Source organism: Ostrea edulis, chromosome 1 (genome assembly GCF_947568905.1).
Source record: "Ostrea edulis chromosome 1, xbOstEdul1.1, whole genome shotgun sequence".
NCBI classification, from domain to species: Eukaryota; Metazoa; Mollusca; class Bivalvia; order Ostreida; family Ostreidae; genus Ostrea; species Ostrea edulis.
In genome coordinates this window covers 3,476,289-3,492,643 of record NC_079164.1, presented here as the reverse complement: position 1 = coordinate 3,492,643, position 16,355 = coordinate 3,476,289, and the positions used below count along the sequence as shown (strand labels likewise).

The 16,355-nt window shown below is 33.3% G+C and overlaps 2 protein-coding genes across 3 annotated transcripts; one reads left to right on the top strand and one right to left on the bottom strand.

Moving 5' to 3' along the window:
• Nucleotides 1-3,961: 3,961 nt before the first annotated feature.
• LOC125659383 (uncharacterized) lies at nt 3,962-8,381 on the top strand. Of its 2 annotated transcripts, XM_056151197.1 has the most exons (4): nt 3,962-4,195; nt 5,547-5,812; nt 5,967-6,130; nt 6,752-8,381. In XM_056151197.1, exons 2-4 carry the CDS (start codon nt 5,747-5,749, stop codon nt 7,890-7,892), a joined length of 1,371 nt encoding a protein of 456 aa, XP_056007172.1. In that variant the 5' UTR covers nt 3,962-4,195; nt 5,547-5,746; the 3' UTR covers nt 7,893-8,381. The 2 variants fall into 2 exon arrangements, with proteins under 2 accessions (XP_056007172.1, XP_056007171.1); XM_056151196.1 differs by lacking the exon at nt 5,547-5,812.
• On the bottom strand, nt 8,366-12,578 carry LOC130050768 (uncharacterized). The gene is made up of 4 exons (XM_056151274.1): nt 12,349-12,578; nt 11,138-11,253; nt 10,144-10,264; nt 8,366-9,707 (listed from the first exon to the last, which is right to left on the bottom strand). Exons 1-4 carry the CDS (start codon nt 12,358-12,360, stop codon nt 8,685-8,687), a joined length of 1,272 nt encoding a protein of 423 aa, XP_056007249.1. The 5' UTR covers nt 12,361-12,578; the 3' UTR covers nt 8,366-8,684.
• Nucleotides 12,579-16,355: the final 3,777 nt, after the last annotated feature.

Sequence of the window (16,355 nt, the reverse complement as noted above, 5' to 3'; positions counted from 1 at the left end):
TCTCATGCTAGAGTGTTATCAACAGAAGACCATGTGTATTGTCTCCAGTTTTGCATTAATTTTTGTGGGTACTCTCATATGTTAAATTGTTGACACATGTTGGTAAATACGAATAATAAACTCCCTCTAATGCTACAGATATGACGGTAATGGAAACAGTATTTAAACATATTTAAAGTAATGAATTGATGTTGAAGTTGTCCATTGATACAATTGTTTCATATCTTTAAGATTCATACCTTCTTCATTAATGTATGGCATCTTTCTATAATGCCCGAGAAAGTCTTCCTCCGAATATGATTTTTGAAGATCAGCATCACCTGTTAATACTTTGAAATCACAACTTTCCTCCTTTTAATTCTAATATGAATGTGAAATTAGCTATTGTTAGAGCAAGTCCATGCAGCTAACTGAATATGGAATAAAATAAACATTATCTGAAATGATTTAATTAAGTTTCAGATCTTCGTAAATAATCACTTCTAACTTAATTATCCTTCACATTTTGTTAATCGTATCTTATTCACTTACCTACAATCTGAAAGGTGTTATTGATGTGCCGTTCTTAAAGAATAAACTAGAACGAGTCGACTGGAACTCCATATATATATTCTTTATTCGGGACTTTCCTCATGAGACGAGGGTAAAAAACTATAAAACAAATAAGAAACAATCATAAAACACTGATCAACTTCATCAAAATGTTGGCGAAAACGTGAACACAATAAAAAACTATTTAACCAGTCATGGCTCTATACGTATTACAAACGGGTGGGTGTAAATGTAGTCCGGGACATATGTCCCGGGATGTCCGATATTGATGTTGCCGATTTATCGTTATACGTTAATTTTTCTTCAATTATCTTACTGAATGTGTTTTAAGACGATCACCACGAGTCTTCATTGTGAATTTGGTGTGTGGAAATTGCCTAATTATTTAATAAATGGCTTTTATTTTTTCTTCAAGGTGTAAAGGTAGTCCCGAAGATTTTACGAAGAAAACGCATTTCCGGTTTTGGTTTTTGCCTTGTTAATAATTGAAGTAAAACCTTTTCTGTGTTTTATGTTGCTTTTGCTCTTGTTTAGATATTGTTTGATATCATGATAAAAAGATTTACGAAATATTCAGCATGTTATGTGAATGCTCGTCCTTTTTTTTATGGGACATCGCTTCAGTGGTTGACTCGACACGAAGAGTGTAAAATTAAAACCGGAATAAGGTGACAGTTTCAACCCGTATTATGAATAGCTATACAAGTGATTTGAAGTGTTATATATCTAGTAAGGAAAATTAATTACAACTGATATAAAGGACTATAAATAATAAGATTTGGTATCAATATATTTTGTTGTGTTATTCATACAGTCACTTATTTTTTAACTGTTATAACTGAATAGTGCTATAGATTATGCCGGGTTTCAATTTGTTATTTCAAATTTACAATCATGACATTCTGTGATATTTTATACCTGAATAGAAATACATGTAAATATATATAAACTACCCTCTCTATGGAATATTTACAGTTAATGTAGGTGTTGCATTTTGTAATGAACAGGGACGGATCCAGGAATTGTGGTTACGGGGGGGGGGGGGGGGGGGGGGGGGCACTTTATGAGGCAGGGGGTCTGGATTTTATAGGACTTGATTGCAATCTACCTGACATCTTTGACAATATGACATCATGCGACATCTGTGAAAAGTTGTAACACAATCGTTGCGTGAACTTTCAAGGCGATTATTCACAAAGCTTCTCATGGTGTTGCAGATGTTGTTCTTAGTGCTTATACATGTAGCATTAGCAGTAGACCTACTGTAGTATTTATTTTTAGTGTGTATAATAGTGCTAAAGAAATTTTAAATTAAAACAGGCAGAACATAAATAATTTCATTCTAAAATACTAATTTTTCCCCACCTTTATTGATCAAAATTTTCTTGCTTTTTCAAATTTTAAGATGCTTTAAATTACAAAATTAACATCTCACTGGTTTGTTTATAAACATAAGAAAACTCTTTAATTACATTGCCGAAATTAAAAATCTATATATTTCATTTTGAAAATAAAGTATCAGAAAAAAGTAAATATATGATTCGGTGCAGATTTAGCAAAATATCAAATAAATAATATATATATTTCATTTTAAAAATAAAGTATCAGAAAAAAAGTAAATATATGATTCGGTGCAGATTTAGCAAAATATCAAATTAATAAAACTATGACTCTTTAGAGGGGTGGCCTCCACATGGCAAGAGCTGGGCATACTTTACATGTTTAATTAACTTACGGCTAACAACCCCAATATAAATTTTATTAATCTTTCCACGATATTGTATATGAATTACAAATTACATTTAATTTAAACGTCTAACATTGCTTTTGGATAGTAATAATAATAATAATAAATTAGTCTTTAGATGAATTCGGATTTAATGTTTTCATATCAGTCCGATTCTCGCATTAGTATCTCATTTAACTGCGATGTCCCGAGAAAAAAAGGATATAAAAACCCGTTTAATGTATTGATTAGTGAGATTATTTCAAATAACCAAATAAAATAGTCTATTATGATTATCAATTGGACACAATACTTAAAGATTATAAGTGCTTTGTACTTAAACGAGGCAAAAACAAAAACCGGAACTGCATTTTCTTCGTAAAATCTTCGGGACTACCTTTACACCCTGAAGAAAAAATAAAAGCCATTTATTAAATAATTAGGCAATTTCCATACACCAACTTCACAATGAAGACTCTTGGTGATCGTCTTAAAACACATTGAGTAAGATAATTGAAGAAAAACTAACGTGTAACGATAAATCGGCAAACATCAATATCGGACATCGCGGGACATATGTCCCGGACTACATTTACACCCACCCATTACAAACGTATGGTAAACGTATGACAAACATTTCGAGTGAAAATAGGTCACATTATTGAAAATAAACCACGAAGATTCAGAAAACGATTACACATAATCATACCTATAGAAAAACATCCATAACATTGTAAAGTTATTGTTTACAAAGGTATTTAAGCAAACTTACTCCTTAGGGAGGCCCAAATACCCACAATTTACAGAGACATAAAGCATGCTACGGCGTCACGGAAGTATACACTAAAACACTAGAACACAAACCGGAGCGGTAAAATTCCGGACCGCGACATCACAATTGATAATTCCCATGCATACGACTTTACTCTTTGGGAACTTATCATAGAACTTCATGACCTGGAAATTAAATGTCAACAACAAATATAATGTGCATTGAATATACATATATATTTCGCATGCACAATATGACTTTTCAAATAGGGGCCTACTCTTCTTATGTAGCCTTCACATTTGGTGTCCTCACTATTCATGACTTCATAGTCATAGAAAAATAATTAGGTCAATATTTATTGGTGCAGGGTGGTTATGAGCATCTTTTAATGTATATATACCTTCTGGGAGAGAAGCTTCCACGCTCTTTCCATTTTTACTTGGTAGGGTCAGACCTCCGCCTGATTGTCTAATTCTAAGATGGATTTATATACACATAAAAATTCAACCTATACACGGGCACTGGAAGTTAATGTAAATATATAGTATGTGCATGTATTATACATGCACATACTATATATTTACATTAACTTCCAGTGCCCGTGGAGGGAACCAAATCCGGCAATCCGGCACAAGCCTCGTTTTGATTTGCATGAGCCCACGTAGCCTGGTACCCGAGGCCTTCCGATGTTCAAAGAACATCGGAAGGCCTCGGGTACCAGGCTAGGTCGCTAGCTTACAATCGGAACACGCTCGGCCTTACGGAAATGGTCGAGTTGTTACGATTATTGTTCTAGCCTAGGTCACGCAAGCCGTTTGACTTCCCACTCAAATCTCGTAGAACACTGCATTGACAAACGTGTAGGTGACCTAGACTATTATTGTTCGCTTGGTTAAACCTGGGTATCTTTATTCACGGGTTGCGTCATCAAATCTCAAAACGAGGCTCGGAACGCAAACAAGATGGCGAGTAACACAAGTACATGCAGTACCGGTACGGCTTATCACTGTTGTGTCCCGCTTTGCAACAACGATTCCCGTTATGACCTCAAGAGGGAATTGTCCTTCCACAAATTCCCATCGGATAAGATCAAAAGGAAGGAATGGATTATTAAAATTCGGAGGGATATAGGGGAAAACTTCAGAGTGAGTAGTTACGTACATGTATACACAGGAATCGATAATTTTGTGTGCAATAATATAAGAAGGTGTCAATACCATATCACCCCCGAATAAAAATGTCTGTTCAAATTCCTTAGTTTAACAAGAACTACCTATAAGTATTGTTTCATTAATCTTCATTTTAACTGTTGAATAAACATTTGAGGGGGTGAGTTGGTGATGTTTTCATAACAATAACAGGCACACTGGTCATCTCTGGTCCCAGTCTGTGCTTATTAACACCTGTCAACTTTGCTTCCTGTGCTCAGGTACTGTCCAGCTACCTTTTATTCTTAATCTGCCCAGGTACATGTATTAAGAGGTCTGTCTCCAATCGTCAAGCTATGCTATAGAACTGTGACCCTCGGATAGGTACTGAAGATATTTCGGTCAGTTTCAGCAAACCAAATATATTAAATTTATGAAATTACATTTGATTATCTAATGAAAAATATTAATCAACAATTGATCCATATAATAAAAAGACTTAATTTATCTTTGCAAGAAATGTACAAAAATATGAAAATGGACAGTTTAAATCACAATTGACCAGTATTGACCACTTGGGGAGTATTGACCGGGACGGTTAAAACCGGGGGCCCAACCCTGGTTAAAAACCTTAAAAAGCTGTGCATGTTTATTTTAAAGATATATACGAATTAGTCTCCTTAACACGCTTTCTCAAGTTTTTGTACATAGTTATGTATATTTCACTGTATTTAGTTGTAGGTACCTACATGTATATATATTCCTCTGACGTTACATGTATTGATTCATGAAAATTCTGTATTGTACCTAAATAAATGTATCATTTTCATTGTGGTTTGAGCGAATAAAATTAATGAATGAATGAAGGTAAATCTCCTGCTCTGTACATTGCAGCACCTGTCACCCAATTCCTAATTTAAATCACTGTTTATTTAATGTCCAGCAACTCTGTCCAGGTACATGCATGATAGTTCTTTATTATCCATGAGTTATATGACTCACCAGATTCAAAAACAGAATAACATAAATATGATATTTATAAACAAACATCACACAGGAGAGTATACATAAATAGAACAAAAGCTATATTAAGCATCTCTTTTTAAACATGCTAATTACAAGTATTTACCTAAATTAATCAATTCTTTGATATGTTTAACACTTAGTAATTGAACCAGTTTGAAGGTACTTGGTCTTTTATAACAATTTCATTATATATATATATATATATATTAGGTCACCTGAGATTACTCAAGTGACCTATTGCATATTGGTTGTCGTCCGTCGTCGTGCGGTAACAGTTGAACATTTTTAACTTCTCGATAACTACTAGTCCAATTCTTTTCAGATTTGGCATATATTGAATCATTTTTGGGACAAGGGGGACATAAACTGTGAATTTCAGGACTCCAGCAGCCCCGGAGCCTTTGGTGCGGGACAAAAACTGCCCAAAATTGACCAATTTTCAAAAATCTAACATCAATATTTCTGTGACTTCGCCCAGAAAACATTTCACTCCAAGTATTGAGCACCAATAATTTGTCACCCATGCCCCCAAAAGTGCCCATGTTGTTACAAGCACCCCAAAAATGTTTACGAGCACCTCCAAATAAGGTGTGATTATATGGAATAAAAAGATTTATGTTTATTGCAATTTTGATTTAGATAATATCTTAAATGACCAAATTTAAAACACAAAATTGGTCAATACTCGACAGCATATAATTTACAGGTTCTAGTGCTACTATGTATATTGTTCTTTCCTTAGATATCAGATGCAACAAGGGTTTGTTCAGCCCACTTTCTTCCAACTGAAGTACGGCGGTCATTGAATGGAATACGGTCTTTAAAACCAGGGAGTGTACCAAGCATATTTGCTTGGAATTCACCAGTTAAACGGATCAGGCCACTTAGAAGATCATTGAAAAACATGTAAGTTAACAAATGTTTAGATGTATATAAGATCAGTGAAAAACTTTTAAATTGACTTAAAACTGTTTATAAATTGTTTACTCATCAGTAGAGGGCCCCATTGAGGGGTTTTTAGACAACCTCACAAAGTTATACAATTGAAGCTTGAATTGAATTAAAACTGGGCCAAAATAAAGGCCTTTTTTGTTTGGAATTACCTTTTGCTTCACTGAAATAATACCCGCTTAAAAATATTAACAAAATGGCTTTTAATATATTTTATTCAGTTTAACAAGCTTAATCTTTTTGATAATGAATTCACTGTTTATTGAAATTTCTACTATAAATTTTTACTTAAAAAAAAATACTCTAACCCCACCCCTCAGTCTGAAATCCATAAGGTGGCAATTTCAAATAAAAAAATAAAGGTTGGCATTAACACCAACACCCCCTCCATATATTTACGTATGCGATATCAAAGAAAAATACATTTTTAGATCTTTGTATCAATGTTCTGCTTTTTGACATTTTTTTTGTACTTGTTAATGAGGAGTCCTCATCCCTCACTGTTTGGTCGGGACTAATTGTTTCTGATGCTCTTTGGCATTTAAAAAAAAATGAATTTTCAACATTTACATTTAGGTCACCAGTACGATCTGCAGAGGATAACAATTGCAGTATTGAGGAAGAGCCAGAATTATCGTCTTGTTTTGTGGATCAGACTGGATTAACACCACCTGTCTCAAATGACCATGATTACAGTGTCCATACTACAACCAAGGACCAACTTCAGGCAGCCCAAGAGGAAATTAAGGATTTACAGGAAAAGCTTGTAGCAGTAGAAAGGAGACTTTTTTCTGTAGAACGATTCACCACAGATCCCCAGTTGATTAACTTTTACACTGGTTTTAAAAATTATGAAACCTTAAAATGTTTGTTTATTGCTCTTCAGCCAACAGCAGAAACAATGATCAGGTGGACGCAAATGCAGAGACATTCCTCAAATGTGGAAAACATGAAGTTAAATGCTATCCGTAATGAAGCATTGCCACTAATTGATCAGTTTTTTATGTTCCTATGTAGAGTTCGTCAGGGTTTTCCAGAACAGGACTTGGCTGTTAGATTTAACATATCTCAGTCTTCAGTGAGTAGAATTTTAATAACATGGGCAAATTATTTGTATACAATGCTTGGTAGTTTACCTTTATGGCCACCTCGTTGTGTGGTTGACAGTAACATGCCAAAATGTTTTCAAGAAACTTATCCTCATGTTAGAGTGATTTTGGACTGTACAGAAATTAAAGTTCAAACTCCTAGCTCAAAAGTATTAAATTCTGAAATGTACTCGAATTATAAAAGTCACACAACATTTAAAAGCTTAATTGGGATTACACCTTGTGGTGCTGTTGCATTTATTAGTTCAATGTACACAGGTAACATTAGTGATAAAGCTATTACTGCATTGTCAGGAATTTTGGATTTGTTGGAGTCTAATGACCAAGTCATGGCTGATAAAGGGTTTTTGATTGAGGACTTATTAGAGAAAAAACAAGCTTCTTTGGTAATACCTCCTTTTCTTGGTGAAAAGGGTAAATTTTCTGCTTTGGAGGTAGCACTTACGCATGAAATAGCACGCCTTCGTATTCATGTTGAAAGAGCTATAAGGCGGATAAAAGAATATCATATATTTGATGGTGTCATTCCTCTTAATTTAGCTTCATCCATTAATCAGATATGGACTGTTTGTGCAATACTAACAAATTTCAGAGGACCTCTATTCTAGTTAAATGTGATTACGTGCACTAGGAATCTTATTAATGAAAGGTGAAGATAACGAACAGTGATCAATCTCACAACTCCAATAATACTGTTTAATGTTTGACCGAGTTGCACACGTGCATCTGTCTTATAGTATGGTGAATGGCGGGTGGGCTTCCCTGTAATAGGTATCTACTTTGTGCAATCAACTCCTCTCACAGCTTTTACTTGACATTTTTCAGACCTTGTACATTATAGCTGTTATAAAAACATTGAATATATACATGTGAAATTCTAAAGTACCTGGGTTTAAAAAAAAATACATTTAATATGTCATTTTTACAGAGTGTTTTATAGAGATGTCTCTATGATGTCTTCAATGAGTATTGTCAATTTGTTATCAGTACAATTATAAACTTATGATTGTATAGCAGTACACGTTTTCAGTGCACATACATTTACATGTGTACAACTTATTCATGTGATATAAAATAAATATTTGAAGAAATAAAAAGTTTTTATTTATGAGTAGATTACATTGAGGCAAATTTGAATTTTATGTTGATAAGCAATGACCATTATAATTACGAAAATTACAGAGGTATATATTTATTGGAATACAGTGTACTATAGCAAGTTGTCTCATGATATATATTCCTCAGCCTTGCTGAAATTAAATTACATATACCAATTATAGAGGTAAAAGCAATTCTGGCAACATCAAGATTACAAAAATCACTATGAAGTATTGTATACTGTTATGTTCAATAAATTCTGAGCAGCAATTACTGACATCGATGTTAAGTAATAAATGCATTTACATCATTCTGAGAATTTCGGGCAAGAAATAATCAAAGTAAAATCTGTCCAGAGACAACTTGATTTCTTCCCACTTCTCTTCATTAAAGTTTATTCTCTCTTTATGGTAATCCTGTCTACATTTCACAAAAAAGTCGCACCAATGGAGCCCAGTAAGTGCCATCTGTCCCATCACTTGGTAGTAATATTGATGAGAATGCTTGAGTTTGTATGTCCCATCATTGGTCCTTTTAAGGTACGCGCATTCTTGAAAAGAATCTTTGTCCAGACATTTGATCTCTAGAAGTCCATACTGTGATGCAGAATTTGGGTCATATATCTTTCTGTCTGGTGATGCTCCAAGATGCGGAGAACTTGGGTTTATAACAAAGCCACACAAGTACACATTATTTCCAGTTATATCGGAATATAATTTTGCTGCTTCAGGTTCATTTTGCAAGCCAAATTTCATAGCAACAGTCTGTATATTTTTGGATTTTAAAAGACGCACAGCTAACTTCTCATGATCTGCCCTCCTTGCACATATGTCCTTAAACATTGTCGAGGTCATCCTATGCCGACGAATGTTGTGCCATAACTTAGTGACACTCTGCAATCGCGTTTGTTCCTCCAATTCCAACGCATGAGGACGATCAATGTGCATGCCCATGAAAACATCATGTTCTGCATTGTTCAACACTCTGTTATAATGACGAGGCTGTTCTGGAAGTAATAAATCAGGGAATTCTTGCTGTTCATTGTGGTTTATTATATCATCAACAGAGGTATGTGGTTTTTGTTGATAAGAAAGCACAGATCCTTTGGGTACTGGTCCAAACTTAGATAGAGACTCTGTTTCACTTGAACTGTCGGTAGATAAAATGCGTAAAATCTGTGCATCGCTCTTCATGGCTGTGAGCTGCTCAAGTAATGTCGTCTTAAACTGTACACACGGAATCGTTTTAACCGGACAGTATATGTTTGGAAGGACACCTTCAGTGACCCGCCTTTTCTTCTTAGGTGGTTGCTTTTTAGGATTCACCTGTAAAATTATGGAGGGAACATATGAAATTTATCAAAGAACAACAATTTATCTGTTTATTTAGGCATTAGTTTTCAAAATTGTTTGTTTGACCTTTACAGACTCAGTATTGAATGTAGAGAAAATAGGGGGTTTTCTTTTAATATCTCAGCATCACATATAGTATACGTATATATATATATAGTTATTTACATCAGCAATCTTAATTTTAATAACAATCACCATTCACCAAGACAGCTCATATTATAATTATGTAGACTTGGATTCAATGGTCCAGTATTTGCAGGTGTGGAGTGTAAACAGGTAATTTTTAAATGAAAAAAGAATTTGGAGATGATTATAGTTTCAAGTCTGGTTGTCGTATCCCCCCCCCCCTTTCAGTGGACAAGACTAAGAAATCCTTCATGCAAATAAATTTGAATCATAAAAAAAATACCTTGCATATTTCTAAACTATGTACTGGTTTTGGTTCCAAACCCTCGATTCTCTGGGGAACATGCCAGGTCTGCGGTAAAGACGTTTTACTTTGCATTGGTGGTACAGCCTTCAGACCAAGTCTATATAATAAGTATATAAAAAGCCAAATTATTTTGTTGAGGATTAGATTTTTAACAAGAAGTTCATGGGTCACATAGCTCATACAAGTCATCTTGGCCCTGCTGTTGTACAGCTATTGTGATTTTTTTTTTTAAAAATCTGGTACCAAAAGAAAGGTTTTGTCACGTTGGATGTATACACAAAATAAAAAAAGATTTATCACTCACAATTCAGAAGTTAAGAGAAAAGTTAAAGTTTTAAAATTTGGTTCAAACTCCTAGGCAAAGGTCACATGGTCAAACATCATCTTGCCTATGTAAGCTGTAAACTTTGCATATCCTCATAGGAATAAAAAAAGGTGTTATATATCAAGCATGGATTAGGCATAAACTTTATGCAAATTATGCAACTTAACTAAACCGGATTAAATAGTAATCAAACCAATTATGACAATATCCTGTTTAATCGTGTATTATCGAGTCAGATTGAGAACACTTGAACCTGCACTACCTGGGGATGCATGCATAATAATATGAGTATTCATGGCCATGCTGTAAGTTTACAGACGGACACCAGACAAAGTGATCAAAAAACCTCACTTGAGCTTTAAGCTCATGTGCACTAAAAACTAAATCTTATGCATTGTTCTGTAGCTTATAAGTGTAATAAAAATGGCCTTATTACTAGCTTAATAATTTTTAAAATATCATCATTTGTCTGCAGTATGGCTTCTTTACTTTAGCATTAACTTAAACATGTTTTTCAAGATTTTAGAAATGAAAGTCATTTAGAATATATAATTATGAACTTAAATTATAAATACAGTATGTTTCTTAAAACTGATAAATTACAAAAAAATAAGAATATAATGTGAGAAATTTGATAATGGATACCTTAAATAGTGGCACAAAAGGTACAATAATCCTACACTATGACTACAGTGCCCATTCCCAGCTTTACATTCACATTGTGAAAGCAATATGCCTGAAGACGTTCGACAAAACTCAACCTGCAAAAGAAAAAATGTTTTTATATAATTTTAATTTTTTTTGTCAATCTGTACTAAAACACATTAGAAATGAACAATAACAATACATCTATCACAATTAACCAATATTTTTCCTGCAGTGTATCAGGGGTTCATGTATATAGCCCCCTAGTTTAAATTTAACATTTGGCTTATTACCATATTACACAAAATATTCATATCATATCATTGAACCTCCCTATCTGTTTGTGTTTTGTACATAAATATTAGGATCAATAAGCAAACTTTCAAAAGGGAAAAAATAATAAATCAATTACAATTGAAAATGAAATGACCATCGGCATTTTAATTTAATGGCATGTCAAAATAAGCAAATATCACAAATTTTTATATGTATTTTTCAAGTAAATTGAAAAATGGTTGACTATTCTGCAATTATTTGAAACTTATTATTCATGACTGCTGGACATGTTTTGAATAATTCAAATAATTTTTTTCCCTTTAAAACATACCTCTGGTCTGCAATAGTGAAACAAAGAAACACACATACACAAAACTACCCCCTCCCTTTCCAAAAAACAAACAAACAAATACTTAAAATCAATGTGAACTAAATGAAACAACCAACAATTAAACTATTGAACTAGCGAACCATTAACTTATATGGTGGATTATTTTTTTTCATCGATGGGAATGCCTTGGCTCTGACACGCACTACATCCTCACATGTTTGTACTAAAGCAAGAGACAAAATGATATAAAATCCTAATTCTCCACTGATTTTATACTCCATTACTCGATATCTTAAGCAAGTAAGATACAATGAATATATACTATACATGTAGCATAATTATAGGAAAAGTAATTCCAGCTAAATTCTTATTTCCTGATAAACAGCTGATATATAGAGGAAATTCGGTCGAAATCAGCAACAAATAAAAGTGTATTTAGAACTTTAAAATCATAATCCACGAATATTCATAGTCACTTAGCTGCTATTTTCCCATACTGTTTTATCTATGAAAATAAAAAAAAAACCCATCCAACTACCAAATACCGTTTAATATTGTCAGCGTTGTATAGTCATAGTGATACTGTCCACAGAGCTATACTTACTTTCGACTTCATGTATAAAACCTTCTATAAAGTTGCCGTAACCCTTCTGTTGTTTGGATCTAGGGATTTTGGCAGTCTCATTTGCCCACTTCTCCACTTTATCCTGAGTAATATGAGGGACATGTTGAAGGTTTTTACTCCAAGCTGACTTAGTGCTGATAGTGCTGGATTCCATTGTTTGCGTTCCGAGCCTCGTTTTCGATTCGAAATGGCCGCGGTGTGAATAACGAGTATTACTTTAGCTGCTATTTTCCCATACTGTTTTATCTATGAAAATAAAAAAAAAACCCATCCAACTACCAAATACCGTTTAATATTGTCAGCGTTGTATAGTCATAGTGATACTGTCCACAGAGCTATACTTACTTTCGACTTCATGTATCTTCTATGATCAGGGGCAAGTAACTCGTGGGTCACCTGCTTTTGAGGGATATCATCTAGTCATAACCATTTCAATTGCCTGATGCAAGTATACATGTGTGATTTCTGTGAGAAATAGTTTTTTCAAACATGTAAGTTGATAAAATTATAACAGTCGTTAAAAAATACACATTAAAGTAACCACTAAGATTTGCAGATTAGAATGTTTCATTGAAGTTATAGGTTGTTTTAGGAAAACGCAAGCTCTGCAGACTGAAGTATGGATATTACTATCCCCCCCCCCTTTTCATAATTTTTTTTTGGTGGCAATAATTTCTCTGAAATGTATGAATTCCCAGTCTATCTCATCCCTCTTTCGATTCCTGTAATCGTTTCACGCTTTTTGTAAGCTTTAAAGATTGGCCTTCTACCGGTATAATAAAATACACAACGCCAGGTAAGAAACAAAAATTTGTAAACAAACAGGGGGTCCCCGTTTCCGGACACATTTTCCAAGTAATTACAGCGTTACCTAAGGAATTTTGACGAGCGGCAGGTCGGAGAGATGTCATACTACAAGTCTCTTCAACTCAAAACCCATCTCATCTCTTTTATTTGACACAATCTTGCGTGCATTGATCGGAGAGGGCTTCATCTCTTTCAGTGGCAGCCTAAAAGGAGGTCACAGAGTACGAATTTGTTGTACGCGCCGTGTGATTGGTCCGCGAATAATCCCGAGACCCTTCGGATGATCCCGAGACTAAGCAATGTCTTTGTAATAAAATTAATCGCCAAAAATTTGTAAATTTTGTCTATATTTTTTGCTGTTTCATTTACTGTTTCTGTGTCGGCCCGGTAAATCGCGCGAGGTGGCGCGAGGTGTACCGAGTGGTGTTTGTAAACACGGCCCGCCATCTAGTAGACGCAGGCTGTGCTGACAAGTTAGAGAAATAGCCGAGTAGTTACGATGGAATGTCGACAACAACTGTGAAGAAGTAGAAAAAAGGAGGCGGTAAGATTGATTTTATAGCAAACGCATCTGAAATATAATTGATATTGAAGACACACATCTGTATTGGTCGACATGTATAACCCTACCTGATCTTACCATGCATACGTTTTTAATAAATGTTTATAGGGTTCATAATTTTATTTATAACTTTACGTACTTGACTTCATAAATAAGACTTTAAACTTAAAAGTAAATTTTTAGACAAAATATATGCTTGGTAAGGTCAGTCAGGATTTTAGTACTTAAGGTGCTAAGTGATTAGTACGTACCTATATCACTGATTCTCATATAAAACAGCAAATTGAAACTTTGAAAAGTTGAAAAATAAACTTTGTAGAATGTTAATTTCTATTATTTTTATGTGTTGCTGATTATATCGTAGATTCTTACTAAAAAGATCTGCAGCTCAGGACGAACAGAAAAAAAGTTATGGTTTCTAAAATGGAGTACTATAAAATGCCAGAAGTAATTTACGAGGCCATTTTGTATTGTATTTAGCATGATATAGGAAGAAAACCCAATATAAGATGTGAAAATGTTTTAATGAAATCAAAAGACAACATTTTAAACTATGCAATCAAATCAACATAAACCAACATTCAATGACACATGTATTAATATCTAATTCTTTTGTAATCATGAAAATTATTTCAAAAGAAATATGTTTTGTCTAAACTTTGCACAAATTTTTAGAATAGATAATGAAATAGTTTACTTACAAAGAATTCTTTTCATACACTCTTCAATACTTTTGCTTCCCGAATTTTAAATGATAAAATGTATAGCATATCTCTGAAACATTCAGTAAAGGTGTATGACTTTGATTTCGCCATCTGTAATTTACGAGTCGATGTCTGATTAAATCATCAAAATATTTTATTTTGGAACTTTTAGATAGTAAATCAAATAGTATATTATGTATTTTTGCAAGTAATAATCATTCTTATACTATATATAGACATTGAAGAGTACAAATTTTACAAATCTACTTTTAATACAGAAAAATAATTTTCTGTAATTTACGGGACAAAAAACTGATAGATTTACTTTCTTTATTGGAGATCTTTTTGCAGGAAGTAAACCAGATTTGATAAACGTCTGTATATCAATAAGTCAAATAGATCTATTAAAACGTGAAATCATTTAATTACATGCAGAAAATAAAGTATCTTGTGTAGAATAGATTTTGTTGTTAAAGATGTCCGTATACCTCTAAGTCAGACATTAACAGGGAATAATCGTCTCATATAATCAAAGCTTTTTATTATCCAGTCATTAATTTGTTATATTATAAATTAAAATAAAACATGATTAGACCATACACAGTCCTAAATAAAAACTAATCTAAAAATGGAAACCATAAACATTAAGGTAATTTACGAGGCAGAGCCGTAATTCACGTGACATAATGACAATGCCATTTCGTTTACATCTGCATGCCTATTCGACCGACAAATAGTGTTCCATACAATATGAATAAATCACATTATTGCATAATAAGACAATTTTCTGTTTAGATACACAAATAAATAAATATGATAATATAATACAGTCAGAAATTATCCTTTGGCTTTGAATACAACATCGTCCCGCCTTTCAACTTTTTTGTAGACTTCTTGGCCGTATGACGTAATAAACACGCATGTTTTTAAAAATTTAAAAGCTCCCGATCTCGATGTAATTTTTAAAATAGATATTCTTGATGGAATATAGCTATACTAAAATTAGGACTCGTAGATTACGTCCCGTATATTACTTTTCTCAACATAAAACTGTTCAATTTCCATATTTTTTGTTTATATCAAAGTGAATTTTGATTTTTTAATTTCTAAACGATCTAAAGAAAAAACAAACACAAGTAAATTGTATCACTTCCAAGTAGTATGCCCTGTAGGCCCGTCCCGTATGATTACTTTCTTAACCCAGCATACTGACTTTTGTGGATTCTCGGTTTAGTAACTTTTTTATTGTTAACAGCTTGATGGAAATGTTTATGATATCAAATAAAATAGAAAATATATAACTGATAAGAATATATTCTGCCTCTTTCTGAAGCATAAAGTATATTGAATTTTTCAGAAGTACATTGGACTCGTTGATTACATGTGATTTGGCGACAAAGTTCATCAGTCCTTTATTAATTTGGAGTTACTTATAACGTACCAAACTTCATTACAAATTCAACTATCCATTCCAATCTTACGTAAACACACACTGTTTGACCCGAATATGTGACGTTTATTTTTATAACCTGGACTTGAACATGAACCACTCAAATGACGACAAGGGGTTTTCGTAGTACTTTTGTACTTTGGACTCCCGTTCTTAATAAATTCATGCTGAAATGTAGTTCTTTTGATTTTTTAAATTTGTTTTTATATCTTCCTCAGAAATTTTCTCGCCAAATGAATGCGGTATTTGCTATATTATGTTCACGATTAAACTATAAATACTGGCGACATGGTTTTGCTGTTTTATATGAGAATGAGTGATATACGTCATGGATGCCATCTTTTGAATGGAAAAACATTAATGTGGTTCTTTTATTTTGGGATTTACTTAACCAAACGGTAAACAATGGACATTTGATAATGATAGAAAGTTAATTTAATAAACAAATAACATTTTTGAAGGA

Bases quoted from the DNA above. Each gene is read 5' to 3' on its own strand.
- LOC125659383 (XM_056151196.1), top strand. From the start codon at position 4,013: ATGGCGAGTAACACAAGTACATGCAGTACCGGTACGGCTTATCACTGT. The intron at 4,196-5,966 runs GTGAGTAGTTAC...TTCTTTCCTTAG, and splicing joins ATATAGGGGAAAACTTCAGA to ATATCAGATGCAACAAGGGT. The intron at 6,131-6,751 runs GTAAGTTAACAA...ATTTACATTTAG, and splicing joins AGAAGATCATTGAAAAACAT to GTCACCAGTACGATCTGCAG.
- LOC130050768 (XM_056151274.1), bottom strand. The intron at 10,265-11,137 runs GTATCCATTATC...CTTATTATATAG, and splicing joins CTTTTGTGCCACTATTTAAG to ACTTGGTCTGAAGGCTGTAC. The intron at 9,708-10,143 runs GTATTTTTTTTA...ATAATTTTACAG, and splicing joins ATAGTTTAGAAATATGCAAG to GTGAATCCTAAAAAGCAACC.